Source organism: Pleurodeles waltl, chromosome 12 (assembly GCF_031143425.1).
Source record: "Pleurodeles waltl isolate 20211129_DDA chromosome 12, aPleWal1.hap1.20221129, whole genome shotgun sequence".
Taxonomy (NCBI): Eukaryota; Metazoa; Chordata; class Amphibia; order Caudata; family Salamandridae; genus Pleurodeles; species Pleurodeles waltl.
The window spans coordinates 30,980,640-30,996,697 of NC_090451.1; the positions used below are offsets into that span (position 1 = coordinate 30,980,640).

At 56.7% G+C, this 16,058-nt stretch overlaps 1 protein-coding gene across 1 annotated transcript; it reads left to right on the plus strand.

Annotated features, from left to right (window-relative positions):
• The first annotated feature begins 1,178 nt into the window (after window positions 1–1,178).
• Window positions 1,179–4,982, plus strand: LOC138267033 (collagen alpha-1(I) chain-like). Its single transcript, XM_069215879.1, has 2 exons — window positions 1,179–3,122; window positions 3,786–4,982. The coding sequence occupies exons 1-2, from the start codon at window positions 1,179–1,181 to the stop codon at window positions 4,980–4,982; spliced, it is 3,141 nt and encodes a 1,046-aa protein (XP_069071980.1).
• The last annotated feature ends 11,076 nt before the right edge of the window (window positions 4,983–16,058 follow it).

A 16,058-nucleotide genomic window follows, 5' to 3' on the forward strand; every position in this document is an offset into this window, starting at 1 on the left:
CACCATGGCGGAAGCCACTCTGGGGAAAGACAACAGAGATGACGGGTGGGATGGCAGTCTACCTGTACTTTAGCCATTTCCCAAGAAAGACCCCAAAGCAGGGGTCCATCTATATAAGGACGTCATCAGTGCTCTCCATGTGCTGAAAGTTCTCTGCAGCCCCCCCTAGTTTACATGGTGACCTCACGCAGGACTTTGGTGCTTTCTGTAGATGCCCCCTTAGTCTTCAAATGAGTAAATCCCCCACCTGTACTCATTAAGAGGTCCAGAGTCACCACTAAATGGCTGTCGTGGCGGGGCACAGCTTCTACCAGCCCACCAAGTCCAGGAGTGACCTGCCCTTTGTCAACGTGGCTCGAGTACCTTTAGGGGGACTACCATGTCACTGTGGTATGGCGTAGAGACAGCCCTAGCCTCACGTTTTAAAAACAACATATCGTAAGTAAAAAATGCATACATATATACAATGAAATGGGAGTTGGGTCTGTGCAAATCATTCATTGGTCTGTTCAGCTGTCATTCACATTTTGCTTCCGTCTACACAAGTATGAAGTATGGGGCAATATGTTGGCCACTTGCACTGGGAGTAGTGGCATTCGGCCGATTGCAAGTAAAAACAGTGCACTTCAGTTCCAAGGCTCTGGCGAGCAAACACTTGACTTTGCCAATGCTTATTCTTTATATCCCTTTTCCAGCCATCTTGGTCTTGAAACTCTATATTTAAGTTATAGTTAATTCAAGCCAACGGCACATCTTCCTTCCACCAGTAGTAAGTATTTTCTTTCCAGTGATGTGCACTAAAATAAAAAATGGCCAGTTCCATGTGTAGCTCCTAGAAGTGAGGATGCACAACTAAGGTTCTATTAAAATGACATGCAATGGCTGATTTTTGTAATAATTTACCATTTTTATTGCAAGCATATGCCACCACGTTCATGGAGTTGTATATTTATTTCTATGGCATACATTTGCAATAAACGTAAAAAAAAAAAAATAGAGATCGCACCAGGTCAGACCTATTGGTCTTGCTAATGCTTATTTTTTTTGTTTTGTTTTTTAGAAAAATAGTAACACCCAAAGAAAAAATACTCTGTAATAGTAAAAGTAATCTCGATGCACTGAGAGATTCCTCCAAGAAGACAGGGGACACTGGAAGAAGTTTCAGGTCCTAGTCTGCCATGGAGCGCCGAAGGAACAACATAGTAAACAGGGGCAGTTCCAAGGATGCTGCAAGGGGGTTTCTGACGGAGGGTCTGGCTGGCATTTCGAGCCCACCTCCCATCCGTCTGGGCCACTTCAGCCAGAGGACCTGCTCCGGGCCACTTCAGCCGGAGGCCCTGCTCCGGGGTCCAGGGCCACTTCAGCCAGAGGGCCTGCTCCGGGCCACTTCAGCCGGAGGGCCTGCTCCGGGGTCCCGGGCCACTTCAGCCGGAGGACCTGCTCCGGGGTCCAGGGCCACTTCAGCCGGAGAGCCTGCTCCGGGCCACTTCAGCCGGAGGGCCTGCTCCGGGGTCCCGGGCCACCTCAGCCGGAGGGCCTGCTCTGGGCCACTTCAGCCGGAGGGCCTGCTCCGGGGTCCCGGGCCACCTCAGCCGGAGGGCCTGCTCTGGGCCACTTCAGCCAGAGGACCTGCTCCGGGCCACTTCAGCCAGAGGACCTGCTCCGGGGTCCCAGGCCACTTAAGCCGGAGGGCCTGCTCCGGGGTCTGGGCCACTTCAGCCGGAGGGCCTCCTCTGGGGTCCTTGGCCACTTCAGCCGGAGGCCCTGCTCCGGGCCACTTCAGCCGGAGGGCCTGCTCCGGGGTCCGGGCCACTTCAGCCGGAGGGCCTGCTCCGGGGTCCGGGCCACTTCAGCCGGAGGGCCTGCTCCGGGGTCCGGGCCACTTCAGCCGGAGGGCCTGCTCCGGGGTCCGGGCCACTTCAGCCGGAGGGCCTGCTCCGGGGTCCGGGCCACTTCAGCCGGAGGGCCTGCTCCGGGGTCCGGGCCACTTCAGCCAGAGGGCCTGCTCCGGGGTCCGGGCCACTTCAGCCAGAGGGCCTGCTCCGGGGTCCGGGCCACTTCAGCCAGAGGACCTGCTCCGGGGTCCGGGCCACTTTAGCTGGAGGGCCTGCTCCGGGGTCCCGGGCCACTTCAGCCGGAGGACCTGCTCCGGGGTCCAGGGCCACTTCAGCCGGAGGGCCTGCTCCGGGCCACTTCAGCCGGAGGGCCTGCTCCGGGGTCCCGGGCCACCTCAGCCGGAGGGCCTGCTCCGGGCCACTTCAGCCAGAGGACCTGCTCCGGGCCACTTCAGCCGGAGGACCTGCTCCGGGGTCCAGGGCCACTTCAGTCGGAGGGCCTGCTCCGGGCCACTTCAGCCGGAGGGCCTGCTCCGGGGTCCCGGGCCACCTCAGCCGGAGGGCCTGCTCCGGGCCACTTCAGCCAGAGGACTTGCTCCGGGCCACTTCAGCCGGAGGACCTGCTCCGGGGTCCTAGGCCACTTAAGCCGGAGGACCTGCTCCGGGGTCTGGGCCACTTCAGCCGGAGGGCCTCCTCTGGGGTCCTTGGCCACTTCAGCCGGAGGCCCTGCTCCGGGCCACTTCAGCCGGAGGGCCTGCTCTGGGGTCCGGGCCACTTCAGCCGGAGGGGCTGCTCCGGGGTCCGGGCCACTTCAGCCGGAGGGCCTGCTCCGGGGTCCGGGCCACTTCAGCCGGAGGGCCTGCTCCGGGGTCCGGGCCACTTCAGCCGGAGGGCCTGCTCCGGGGTCCGGGCCACTTCAGCCGGAGGGCCTGCTCCGGGGTCCGGGCCACTTCAGCCGGAGGGCCTGCTCCGGGCCACTTCAGCCGGAGGGCCTGCTCCGGGCCACTTCAGCCGGAGGGCCTGCTCTGAGCCACTTCAGCCGGAGGGCCTGCTCCGGGCCACTTCAGCCGGAGGGCCTGCTCCGGGGTCCAGGGCCACTTCAGCCGGAGAGCCTGCTCCGGGCCACTTCAGCCGGAGGGCCTGCTCCGGGGTCCCGGGCCACCTCAGCCGGAGGGCCTGCTCTGGGCCACTTCAGCCGGAGGGCCTGCTCCGGGGTCCCGGGCCACCTCAGCCGGAGGGCCTGCTCTGGGCCACTTCAGCCAGAGGACCTGCTCCGGGCCACTTCAGCCAGAGGACCTGCTCCGGGGTCCCAGGCCACTTAAGCCGGAGGGCCTGCTCCGGGGTCTGGGCCACTTCAGCCGGAGGGCCTGCTCCGGGGTCTGGGCCACTTCAGCCGGAGGGCCTCCTCTGGGGTCCTTGGCCACTTCAGCCGGAGGCCCTGCTCCGGGCCACTTCAGCCGGAGGGCCTGCTCCGGGGTCCGGGCCACTTCACCAGGAGGGCCTGCTCCGGGGTCCGGGCCACTTCAGCCGGAGGGCCTGCTCCGGGGTCCGGGCCACTTCAGCCGGAGGGCCTGCTCCGGGGTCCGGGCCACTTCAGCCGGAGGGCCTGCTCCGGGGTCCGGGCCACTTCAGCCGGAGGGCCTGCTCCGGGGTCCGGGCCACTTCAGCCGGAGGGCCTGCTCCGGGGTCCGGGCCACTTCAGCCGGAGGGCCTGCTCCGGGGTCCGGGCCACTTCAGCCGGAGGGCCTGCTCCGGGGTCCAGGCCACTTCAGCCAGAGGGCCTGCTCCGGGGTCCGGGCCACTTCAGCCAGAGGGCCTGCTCCGGGGTCCAGGCCACTTCAGCCAGAGGGCCTGCTCCGGGGTCCAGGGCCACTTCAGCCAGAGGGCCTGCTCCGGGGTCCAGGGCCACTTCAGCCAGAGGACCTGCTCCGGGGTCCGGGCCACTTTAGCCGGAGGGCCTGCTCCGGGGTCCCGGGCCACTTCAGCCGGAGGACCTGCTCCGGGGTCCAGGGCCACTTCAGCCGGAGGGCCTGCTCCGGGCCACTTCAGCCGGAGGGCCTGCTCCGGGGTCCCGGGCCACCTCAGCCGGAGGGCCTGCTTCGGGCCACTTCAGCCAGAGGACCTGCTCCGGGCCACTTCAGCCGGAGGACCTGCTCCGGGGTCCAGGGCCACTTCAGTCGGAGGGCCTGCTCCGGGCCACTTCAGCCGGAGGGCCTGCTCCGGGGTCCCGGGCCACCTCAGCCGGAGGGCCTGCTCCGGGCCACTTCAGCCAGAGGACTTGCTCCGGGCCACTTCAGCCGGAGGACCTGCTCCGGGGTCCTAGGCCACTTAAGCCGGAGGACCTGCTCCGGGGTCTGGGCCACTTCAGCCGGAGGGCCTCCTCTGGGGTCCTTGGCCACTTCAGCCGGAGGCCCTGCTCCGGGCCACTTCAGCCGGAGGGCCTGCTCTGGGGTCCGGGCCACTTCAGCCGGAGGGGCTGCTCCGGGGTCCGGGCCACTTCAGCCGGAGGGCCTGCTCCGGGGTCCGGGCCACTTCAGCCGGAGGGCCTGCTCCGGGGTCCGGGCCACTTCAGCCGGAGGGCCTGCTCCGGGGTCCGGGCCACTTCAGCCGGAGGGCCTGCTCCGGGCCACTTCAGCCGGAGGGCCTGCTCCGGGCCACTTCAGCCGGAGGGCCTGCTCCGGGCCACTTCAGCCGGAGGGCCTGCTCTGAGCCACTTCAGCCGGAGGGCCTGCTCCGGGCCACTTCAGCCGGAGGGCCTGCTCCGGGGTCCCAGGCCACTTCAGCCGGAGGACCTGCTCCGGGGTCCCGGGCCACTTCAGCCGGAGGACCTGCTCCGGGGTCCAGGGCCACTTCAGCTGGAGGACCTGCTCCGGGCCACTTCAGCCGGAGGGCCTGCTCCGGGGTCCCGGGCCACTTCAGCCGGAGGACCTGCTCCGGGGTCCAGGGCCACTTCAGCCGGAGGGCCTTCTCCGGGGTCCCGGGCCACCTCAGCCGGAGGGCCTGCTCCGGGCCACTTCAGCCGGAGGGCCTGCTCCGGGGTCCCGGGCCACCTCAGCCGGAGGGCCTGCTCCGGGCCACTTCAGCCAGAGGACCTGCTCCGGGCCACTTCAGCTGGAGGACCTGCTCCGGGGTCCCAGGCCACTTAAGCCGGAGGGCCTGCTCCGGGGTCTGGGCCACTTCAGCCGGAGGGCCTCCTCTGGGGTCCTTGGCCACTTTAGCCGGAGGCCCTGCTCCGGGCCACTTCAGCCGGAGGGCCTGCTCCGGGGTCCGGGCCACTTCAGCCGGAGGGCCTGCTCCGGGGTCCGGGCCACTTCAGCCGGAGGGCCTGCTCTGGGCCACTTCAGCCGGAGGGCCTGCTCTGAGCCACTTCAGCCGGAGGGCCTGCTCCGGGGTCCCGGGCCACCTCAGCCGGAGGGCCTGCTCCGGGCCACTTCAGCCGGAGGACCTGCTCCGGGGTCCCAGGCCACTTAAGCCGGAGGGCCTGCTCCGGGCCACTTCAGCCGGAGGGCCTGCTCCGGGGTCCGGGCCACTTCAGCCGGAGGGCCTGCTCCGGGGTCCGGGCCACTTCAGCCGGAGGGCCTGCTCCGGGGTCCGGGCCACTTCAGCCAGAGGCCTGCTCCGGGGTCTGGGCCACTTCAGCCAGAGGGCCTGCTCTGAGCCACTTCAGCCGGAGGGCCTGCTCTGAGCCACCTCAGCCGGAGGGCCTGCTCTGAGCCACCTCAGCCGGAGGGCCTGCTCCGGGCCACTTCAGCCGGAGGACCTGCTCCGGGGTCCCAGGCCACTTCAGCCGGAGGGTCTGCTCTGGGGTCTGGGCCACTTCAGCCAGAGGGCCTCCTCTGGGGTCCTGGGCCACTTCAGCCAGAGGGCCTCCTCTGGGGTCCTGGGCCACTTCAGCCGGAGGGCCTGCTCCGGGCCACTTCAGCCAGAGGGTCTGCTCCGGGGTCTGGGCCACTTCAGCCAGAGGGTCTGCTCCGGGGTCCGGGCCACTTCAGCCGGAGGGCCTGCTCCGGGGTCCTGGGCCACTTCAGCCGGAGGGACTGCTCCGGGGTGCGGGCCACTTCAGCCGGAGGGCCTGCTCCGGGCCACTTCAGCCAGAGGGTCTGCTCCGTGGTCCGGGCCACTTCAGCCAGAGGGCCTCCTCTGGGGTCCTGGGCCACTTCAGCCGGAGGGCCTGCTCCGGGCCACTTCAGCCAGAGGGTCTGCTCCGTGGTCCGGGCCACTTCAGCCGGAGGGCCTGCTCCGGGGTCCTGGGCCACTTCAGCCGGAGGGCCTGCTCCGGGGTCCGGGCCACTTCAGCCGGAGGGCCTGCTCCGGGCCACTTCAGCCAGAGGGTCTGCTCCGTGGTCCGGGCCACTTCAGCCAGAGGGCCTGCTCCTTCACATCATGAAGACGTTTACCAGGAGCACCCTCTCTGAATACCTGGCTTTAGTACACACCTGGGCCCAAATTACCTGTATGACGCACTTTCCCAGTTTGCGCCACAGCGCAGTTTTAAGCAGGTGCTCCGAGTGCAAACAGAGAAAGTGCGCCCTATTAGGCAGAATGCGCTGCCCTCTGGCCAGCGCACTCAAGAGAAACATGGGGAGGCTGTTTAAAAGCTGCTGTGTGGTTCTCTGTGCAGGCTGCACCCCGCCTGAAGTTTTCAGAAGGATTAGACATCCCCCTGCAGGCGGGTGCAGTGACTCACTGCACCCGCCTGCAAAAAGGAGTGTTTGAGGGGTCCATGGGACCCGTATCCCCCCTCCAGAGGGCTGCCTTTACAAGGCGCACTGAAAGCATGTTTGTCTCTGTGCCCATGTGGGTAACAGGGCGCAGAGGCACAAAGATTCCCTCGTTTGCATGGAGCCACGCCCCCATGCAAATGAGGCACACCTTTTAACGATAGCACTGGCGCTATACGTGCACCATGCCACATTCCCTGACCAACCCAAGCACTTTGCTTCTACGCAGGACTCTCCACTTCCTCTTCCTACCTTCAGTTCAAGGCCAGGGAGAAAGACAACTCCAGGTTAGATATTCCTCTAGACAAGCCAAACTATTCTTAGCTTTTAGAAAAGCTTTGGGGTCCTTGAGCTCAGCCACCTGTAATTGTTGTGGTTGTTCTTCATCAATAAGAAGCATACAGAAATTAAATCTTTCATTTTTTATACTTTGTTCTTATTGAATATGTTTAGGTCTAGTCTACCAGACAGCTTTCAGCTGTCTGGGTGAAAGACCTTTTGTGGGCTGTACCAGTACCTTACCGTGCACTGAGCGCACACGAGCTGCTTCCATTGTTTGGCTTTGTTGTCGCTCCCTTCTTCAAAAGCTTTCCTTACCTTTCTTGTCTTTGTCCATTCCCTACAGAGAAGCCTCTTTGCCTTCTTTTTGATTTGTTCTCATTCCATTGTGCTACTCACCTTTAGGAAACTACTTGTTCTCATTTGTGTTAAGAACTCCATGAGAGTGCATGTGTTTTCTAGTTTGCTTCCTTGTGTGCTTCTTCCGCTGCCATTTACCCATCCCTGTGCTCTATGTTGCTCTCCCTCAAGTTTGCTGCTCTCTCTCTCACGTGCTTCTCCTCTGCCCCAGGCTGCTTACTGCTCTTTCCGTTGTGTGCTGCTTTTTCCACCTCTTCAGCCAACCCAACTTTATTTCATTCTCCTCACTTCGTTTCTTTGTCCTACCCTAAACTCAATTGCGCCCTCATTGATAGGCGGTATTACGAAAACACAACATAATAAAAATAGCTGCCTGTTTTTGGAGAGCTCAGCAACTGTCATTTGCTGCTAGGCAATCAACTGCAACAAAAATGCTTTTGCACACTTGTTAGAGACGAGCCTGCGAGTGCACTCGCTAACGCATGCGTCTCGCTTGCGAGACTGTTGTGTACAGTAAAGGGCTTGAAGCCCGACTGTAGCTTACCATTTGATGGTTTGCGTGGCACTCTTTACAGCCTCGTAATTCGTCAAGACAGGCCTGGCCTTATTTCCGTTCTCTGTGTGGAGCAGGGACCAAGCACTGATTGATTCAACTTAATTAGTGCCCGTCCACTGCTCCGAAGTGATTGAGGTACTATTTTGTTCTTTTTAACTTCTAGTGCTCTGCAAACAGAAGGCTTGTGACTAGCAAAAAACAAGCCCAGCAACACAACAAAATTGTAAAGTTTTCTTTTTTTTTTTAACTAAATTTCTTTTATTTTGCCAAGTCATCTTTTCTCACTTTCCACTTGTGTTTTCTTTTTTTTTTGCTCATAGGTGCTGTTCTCAAAAGATGACAATTAACTTTATCAAAATTTTGCTAAGTGACATTGTTTCTTTATTATGTGTAATTTCAGAAATGATGCTTCAACACATAATCATGCAGTACATCCCAATGCACCCACTCCAGCCTGCCCCACTACAATCCACCCCTCTTTACCCCACACCAATATACCCCACACCAATCCAAAATACTCTCCCCAAGCCAATCCTACCAACTCCCCCCAATCTAATCTGACCCACTTCAATTCGCCCCACTCTAATCAAAAACAATCTGCCACACTCCAATCAAAAACAATGTGGCCCATTCCCATCTACTCCACTCCAATTCAAAACAAACTGTCCCATTCCAATCCAGAACAATCTGTCCCACTTTAACGCAAAACAACCTGCCCCACGCCAATCTGCCCACTCGAATCTAAACCAATCTGCCCCACTCCATTCCAGTACAATCTGCCCCACTCCAATCTGCTCCACTTCAATCCAAAACAACCTGCCCCACTCCAATCTGCCCCACTTTAATCCAAAACAACCTGCCCCATTCCAATCTGCCCACACTAACCTGCCCTGCACCAAATCCAAACAACCCATTCCATATCAATCTGCCCCACTCCAATCCACCCCAACCCAGTCCAATCCATCCCAATCACCACACTCAATTTAGTCCACCCCACCAAACCCTAATCTACCCCACTCAACCTAATCCACCCCACTGTTAGAAATGTGGTTTCTGGTTAGCTAGGGTATGCACCTAAGCCAGGCAGAACCCACCACTCTAGTCAGGGCAAGCAAAATAACCTGCACTCACCATCTGGTAGCTTGGCACAGAGCAGGCGATAAAAATCCCACAAAAAATAGATTAGGAATTATACTGTAAAATAAATTTGGTTGAAACAGTATCAGGCCCAAGCAAGGAACACAAGTCTGTGATGAGTCTTTGCATGGGTTAAAATATAATTGCAGAAAAAGTTATTCAGTGTCCTAAGTGTGCGGGGCTCATATTAGGGCCTTTACGGTAATACCATCAGATGCACAGTGAGTTATGGTTATCCGAGTGGGGCTGTGGCTGATGGTTTCATGTCGGGCCTCGCAGGGCGGGCCTGTCAGCCGGAATGCGGTAATTCTTCCCCACCAGCGAGGAGCGCCGGATGAACAATCTGGGATCGCTCGGGCCACCCCCTTCCGCAGTCACAAGCAGGACGACTGGCTACCAACAGGTCGTGTCTCACACGGGGTCCGCGTTACTGGCTAGGCACCTGTGCTACACAGCGGCAGGAGGGGCTGTGGGAGCAAGTATCGCGCAAAGCTCGTATTGCGTGTGCGGGACAGCGCAGCTTACCTGATGAAGTTTGCTGCAGTCCCAGCGTTCCTTTAAGATGATGCACGAAGTCCCCAAACACTGTCGCTTCTTAACCAGGGCACGGGCTGCAACCCCGGAGGTCTCCGCTCCCGCACTTCCATGGCGCTTAGTCCTCGGTGCTCGGGCGGCACTACGAGCGCAGGCAGTGAGGCAGGTCTCCTGGTGATGAGGTCGGTGTGGTTCCTGAGACCTCAGGCAAGGGCTAGCTGACGAGACCCTGGAGTCAGTCTGGAGGTGGCTTGAGGGTTCCTTGTGCAGGGCGGAGGTCAGCAGGCAGGTTCACGAAGTAGGGCAACAGTTCCTAGGAACTGTCAGGCAAAGAAAGTGGCAATCCTTCTGACACAGTAGCGTTTACTCCAGCAGAGTTTCTTCTTGATCACGTAGTGTCATGTTTTAGTGGGTCAAGAGGCCCATTACTTATACCAGAAAGTGCCTGATGTGGGGGATGACTACAAAGAATTCTTATGAAGTGCACACGTCCCCCTTTCAGGTCAGCCTCAGCTCCAGAGGGAGGGAGGGCTGGCTTTAGCGCTGGGGGTCCTGATGCGACAGTCATTTTTAGCTCCCCCCCCTCACTACTCCTCGGATTCCCTCACTACCATTGGTCAAAAGTGCCCCTCTTCTCTCCATAGCCCCTCTCCCACATACATTTCATTTGTTTCAAAGCACGGGTACACTAATAAGAATGTATATTTACCAAAACTAAACCTTTTTAGCAACATTAGAAATAGATAGAAAAAAAACATAACAGCATAACCTATATGCAGTTCTTTCATGACAGTTCGTAACAGTCACTATTCTATAGTATGGTAGCGTCTTATGAAATGTAACAAAAGAATCTCTGCGGCAAAAGCCATAATCCTCGAGGTATCCATATAAAATACAGATCTTGATCTGCACAGAATGCCTTATTTGCAGTAGGAATATGAACCACCTGCGCTACGTTATGGCAAGTAAAAATTTTTACTACACAATACTCCAATCTCTCCCTCTCTCTCTATTAGAAACATTAATCACAAGAGTCATTGTGACATTTTTATTGCTGATAGAAAAAGCTAGACCCACAAGGGACTCAGCAGCAGGTGTTTTTAGAACATAAGCTGTTGCTAAACACAGAGCCCGCACCTGGGGTCAGTGCCCGCTACCAAGGTAAGCACCCAGTGCGCCCCACCAATGGCACTGCCTGAAAGCCAGCCCTAGCAGGAAGTAATCAGTCTCCTTGTGTGGGCTCTGGTCGCTACCATTTGCGATGTAAGTGGGGGGCCCTTCCCAACCTCTCCCCAAGAAGACCCATCAGTAAGGAGATGAATGCATTTGTAGCTGAGTATCCTGTGTTGTGGGTGTCTGAAAGGAATGCACAAGTGGAAATGTCACCTAGCCCAAGCCAGACATGTACTGGAAATAGTCTGTGGGCACACTGGGCAGAGACTGCAGAGAAATGTCCACTTTCTAAAAGTAGCATTTCTAAAATAGTAATAATAAATCTGACTTTACCAGTGAAGAGGCTTTATTATTATCATTCCAACGTACTAAACATGATGCAGCTACTCCTCTCAGATCAGGAATTACAGCTTAAAGGTATTATAAGGAATTTCCAATGCTGGCCTATGAGAAGGGCAGGCCTCGCAATAATTAGAAATGATTTTAGGAGTTTTTCATTACTAAGACATGAAAAGCTTAAAGGTACATGTCCTACCTTTTGTTTAAAAGGCACCCTGCCCTATGGCTACCTGGTGCCTACCTTGTGGGTGACATATGTAAGAAAGAGGGAGTTGTAAGACTTGACAAAAGGTTTTAAATGCCAAGCTGGTGTGTCAGTGAAACTGCACATACAGACTCTGCAGTGGCAGGCATGTGACACTTTTATAGGGATACTTAAGAGGGTGCCACAACCAGCGCTGCAGGCCCACTAGTAGCTTTCACTTTACAGGCCCTGGGTATATGGTACACCACTGTACAAGGGACTTACATATAAACTGAACATGCCAGGTACACCAACGTTACCATGGTTAGGGGAGAAGCTCATACACTTCAGCACTGGCTATCAGTGGTAAAGTGCTCAGAGGCCTAAGGCCAACAAAAAGACACAGCAACAAAAGAGGAGGTAAAGGCAAAAATGTATGCGGTAAGACCACCCTAAGGATGCCAAGACTAACACCCACTCAATCCATTCCACCTCACTCTAATCGACTCAATCCCACCTCACCCCAATCTGATACACCCCACTTTCAATCTACCCCACTCCAGTCTAATTATCCCCAGACCAATCCAATCCACCTCACCTCAGTGCAATCCACCCCAGTCTAATCCATCCCACTCCACCCTAACCCAATCCAACCCACCCAACCACCCCCTCAAGCTCACACCATTTTAACCCACTCCACCTCAATCCACCCCATCCCAGTTTAGTCCACTGCACTCCAATCCAATCCATCCAGTCTACCCCACTCCAATCCAGCCCACTCCACTCCACCTCACCCCAAACCAATTAACCCCACCCCAAACCAATTAACCCCACCACCCCAGTTCAGTTCAGCCCACTCCAATCAAATCCATCCACCCCACCTCACTCCAATCCAACCACCTCAATGCAATCCACCCCACTCCGATCCACCACAATCCACCCAAATCCAACACAACCCACCAGCCGCATTCCAATCCATCCCACTGCAGCCCTACACACCCTAAGCCAGAGGTCTCCAAACTTTTTAATGCCGCGCCCCCCCAGTTGAAAAATAAAAATCATTGGGCCCCCCCTCAGAAATTTTCACAATTCTTTTATAAAAATGGTGATGTTTAAATATATCTAAATCTATTTAAACATTGCAGTTAATTCCTGTTACCTTTTTAAAACTGCAATAACATGCTTCTGCTTAAAACAAAGGCCTGTTATCTGTATAATATTTATTTTGGGCAGAGTCTGGGGCCCCCCCTGGGATCACTTCAGGCCCCCCTAGGGGGGCCCGCCCCCCAGTTTGAAGACCTCTGCCCTAAACTAATCCACCCCACTCCAATCCACCCCACTCTATGCCAATCCAGTCCACCACACTCTACTCCAATCCCATTCACACCCCCACCTCAATCCACTCCACCCTAGTCCACCCCACTCCACTCTCTGCCACTGAACTCTGCTCTCCTCTACTCAACTCCGACACTCCACTCTCCCTACTCCTTTTTATGACATTTCAACAAATCAACTCTACGACAATCTACATCACCCCCCCCCCACTCTGGCACTCCACGCCACTTACTTTTAGCCGTGCTGGACAGCAGCCACGTCGGTGTACAACATGCAAAACACATCGCCAAAGCCAATAGCCCTTTTATAGGCGAGACCTATTGGTTTTGCCAATGTTTTTTTTTTTTTTTAATATATCAATCTAAGTGGTGCCCACCACCTTGTATTGATTATTAAAAAATAAACAAAATACAGCACCAATGGCATTCTGTCGGCAGCGCATGCCCACAGCATGACATAGAAGTCAACAGATGTCATCAGTCTGTCCTTTTATAATTCTCGTGTTTTGGCAAAAACGCATTTTGCTTTTTACTGCTGCTTTGCAGCATCACCTAAAAGCACTGCATATAGAACAAATACCCAGGGTGAGAGCTATTGGCTTTGTCAATGTTTGCTATTCATTTGCCTGGCCACGGGCTATTTTATGATGTTGTGCTTTTTAAACTGTACCTGTATTATTTGATTTCACTGAAGCGAGGGCTTTGCCCTGTAAAGCTTCCAGGGGGAGAGGGAGAGATAGAGAGAGAGGAGAGGAAGAGAGAGATAGCTAGAAGATGACAAAGAGAGAGCTAGAAGAGGACAGAGAGAGAGAGAGAAGGTTAGAGATAAAGAGAGACAGGGAAGGAGATGGATAAAGAGAGAGAGGGATAGAGAGAGCGGTAGAAGAGGAAGAGAGAGGGAGAGGATGGGGGGAGGGGGAGAGAGGGGGGAGAAGGTTGGAGAGAAAGAGACCGGGAGAGAGGGAGGGAGAGGGATAAAAAGGGAGAGAGAGAGAAGGGCTAGAGACCGAGGTAGAAGAGTGAGAGGGGGAGTGAGGAAGAGAGAGAGAGAGGGCCAGAAGGTTAGAGAGAAAGAGAGACAGGGAGAAAGGGAGGTAGAGGGGTCGAGAGAGAGGGATCGAGAGAGAGGGATAGAGAGAGAGGGGGAAGAGTGAGGGATGGGGAGAGGGATAGAGAAGGGGGTAGAGAGAGATATGGGAAGAGGGATAGAGAGAGGGATATATAGAGAGGTAGAAGGGAGAGATAGAGAGGGAGGGGGATAAAGAGAGAGGGGGAAGGGAGAAGGTTGGAGAGAAAGAGACCGGGAGGGAGAGGGATAAAGAGAGAGAGAGAGGGATAGAGAGGTAGAAGAGTGAAGGAGAGATGGGGAGAGGGATAGAGAGGGGGGTAGAGAGAGATATGGGGAGAGGGATAGAGGGGATAGAGAGAGACAGAAGAGTAGAGAGAGAGATGGGGAGAGGGATAGAGAGAGGGGATAGAGAGAGACAGAAGAGTGAGAGAGAGAGAGATGGGGAGAGGGATAGAGAGAGGGGATAGAGAGATACAGAAGAGTGAGAGAGAGAGATGGGGAGAGGGATAGAGAGGGGGGTAGAGAGAGATATGGGGAGAGGGATAGAGGGGATAGAGAGAGACAGAAGAGTGAGAGAGAGAGATGGGGAGAGGGATAGAGAGAGGGGATAGAGAGATACAGAAGAGTGAGAGAGAGAGATGGGGAGAGGGATAGAGAGGGGGGTAGAGAGAGATATGGGGAGAGGGATAGAGGGGATAGAGAGAGACAGAAGAGTGAGAGAGAGAGATGGGGAGAGGGATAGAGAGAGGGGATAGAGAGAGACAGAAGAGTGAGAGAGAGAGAGATGGGGAGAGGGATAGAGAGAGGGGATAGAGAGAGACAGAAGAGTGAGAGAGAGAGATGGGGAGAGGGATAGAGAGGGGGGTAGAGAGAGATATGGGGAGAGGGATAGAGAGAGGGATATATAGAGAGGTAGAAGGGAGAGCGCTCACGAGTCGAGGGTCCCATGCCCCCCTGTGCCAGGCAGACTCGCCCGCCCCTGGCAGAGGTGGTGCGCTGTGGCAGCCCCTCTACTGGCTCGATCTTCGTACAACATTACACAAAGGGCTGCCACGCAGAACCACAGCACAGGGCGGCAAGAGCACAACAAACCACAGCACGGCAGCCCCGAAAATAAAACCACAACACACAATAGGGAAGAAAACAACGCACAGCAGAGGATCGCAAAAGGCAGAACTGCACAGGACACCCCGGGGTGTGATAAAGCACAACACGACACACTGCTGACAACGGGCAGCACAGCGCGAAGAGGCGGGAAGCAGAGGCACGGCCGAGAGGAAGGGGCACAAGAGGACACGTGCGGCACAGCACACCGCCACACACTCCACACCAGCCTGAACGTAAGAGGAGCGAGGCGGGCCGCAAATGCACACAAGAGCATGACAAAACGCATAGCGCCACGAAGAACAGAGAGCGCATTGCGATAACACCTGCTAAACACAACAGCACAGAGCACGAGACAACACAACACAAAATACTGATGGGCACCGCACAAGCCAACACAATCCCATCGTATGTCACCGCGAGGATAACACGCAGCACACACCACAGCATAGAGCCACACCTGAACAAACCACAGCATGCCACAGCACAACTCCACCGCATATCCCGTGCCACAGCACCGGGCATAACAAAGGCGGTGACACGCACAGGAAGCCACAACAGCAGAGGGGGCAGAGCCTGGGGGTGCAGCCCCCTCCCCTCCGACCCCCACTGCACAAGATGGAGGGCAGGGGAACTACATTACCCACAATGCCGCGCCCGCGCTGTCAATCAAAGTAACGTGGGTCTGGGCTGCCCCGCCCGGTGCCCCCGCAGGCTGGTGGCTTCACCCCCACCCTTCCCTGCCCTCCCACCCTCGCCCGGAGCGGCCTCGAGCTGTAATTACAGCGCATTGATCACCCGGAGGAGCCTTCCTGAGAGCCGTGACTCCCAGGGTGGGGGCGGGTGCACAACTCTCACATGGGGGGGGGGCTCCAGTCATCTGCACAACCTCTGGCGCACCCCACTCTCTATCCTGGGGGTCCAACTCGTGCAAAGTGCCACTCGCCCAACAGAGATCCCCCCGCCCCCCAACCTGCACCTGGAGACCTTCTTCTACCATTATTTACAGCAGCACACCCCCAGCAGCGATCACTCAGCCCTCCAGCCTGGGGCGAGAGAGCATCACAACATTATATACAACACACACTCAGCAGGGATCTCCGCGCCCTCCAGCCTGGGGCGAGAGGGGAGAGCTTATCGGCTCATTATGTTAAGGAAGACTCATCTACACTTACCCAGCAGTGGAACTTCTTTACACCATTGTTTACAGCAACCCTCACCCACCAGGGACCACCCCGCCCTCCAGCCTGGGTCTGGAGAGCTCCCCACACCATACTTTACACTCACCCTACAGGGATCACCCCGCCCTCCAGCCTGGGGCTAAAGAGCTTCCTACACCATACTTTATACTCACCCAACAGGGATCACCGCGCCCTCCAGCCTGGGGGTAGAGAGCTTCCTCACCATACTTTACACTCACCCAACAGGGATC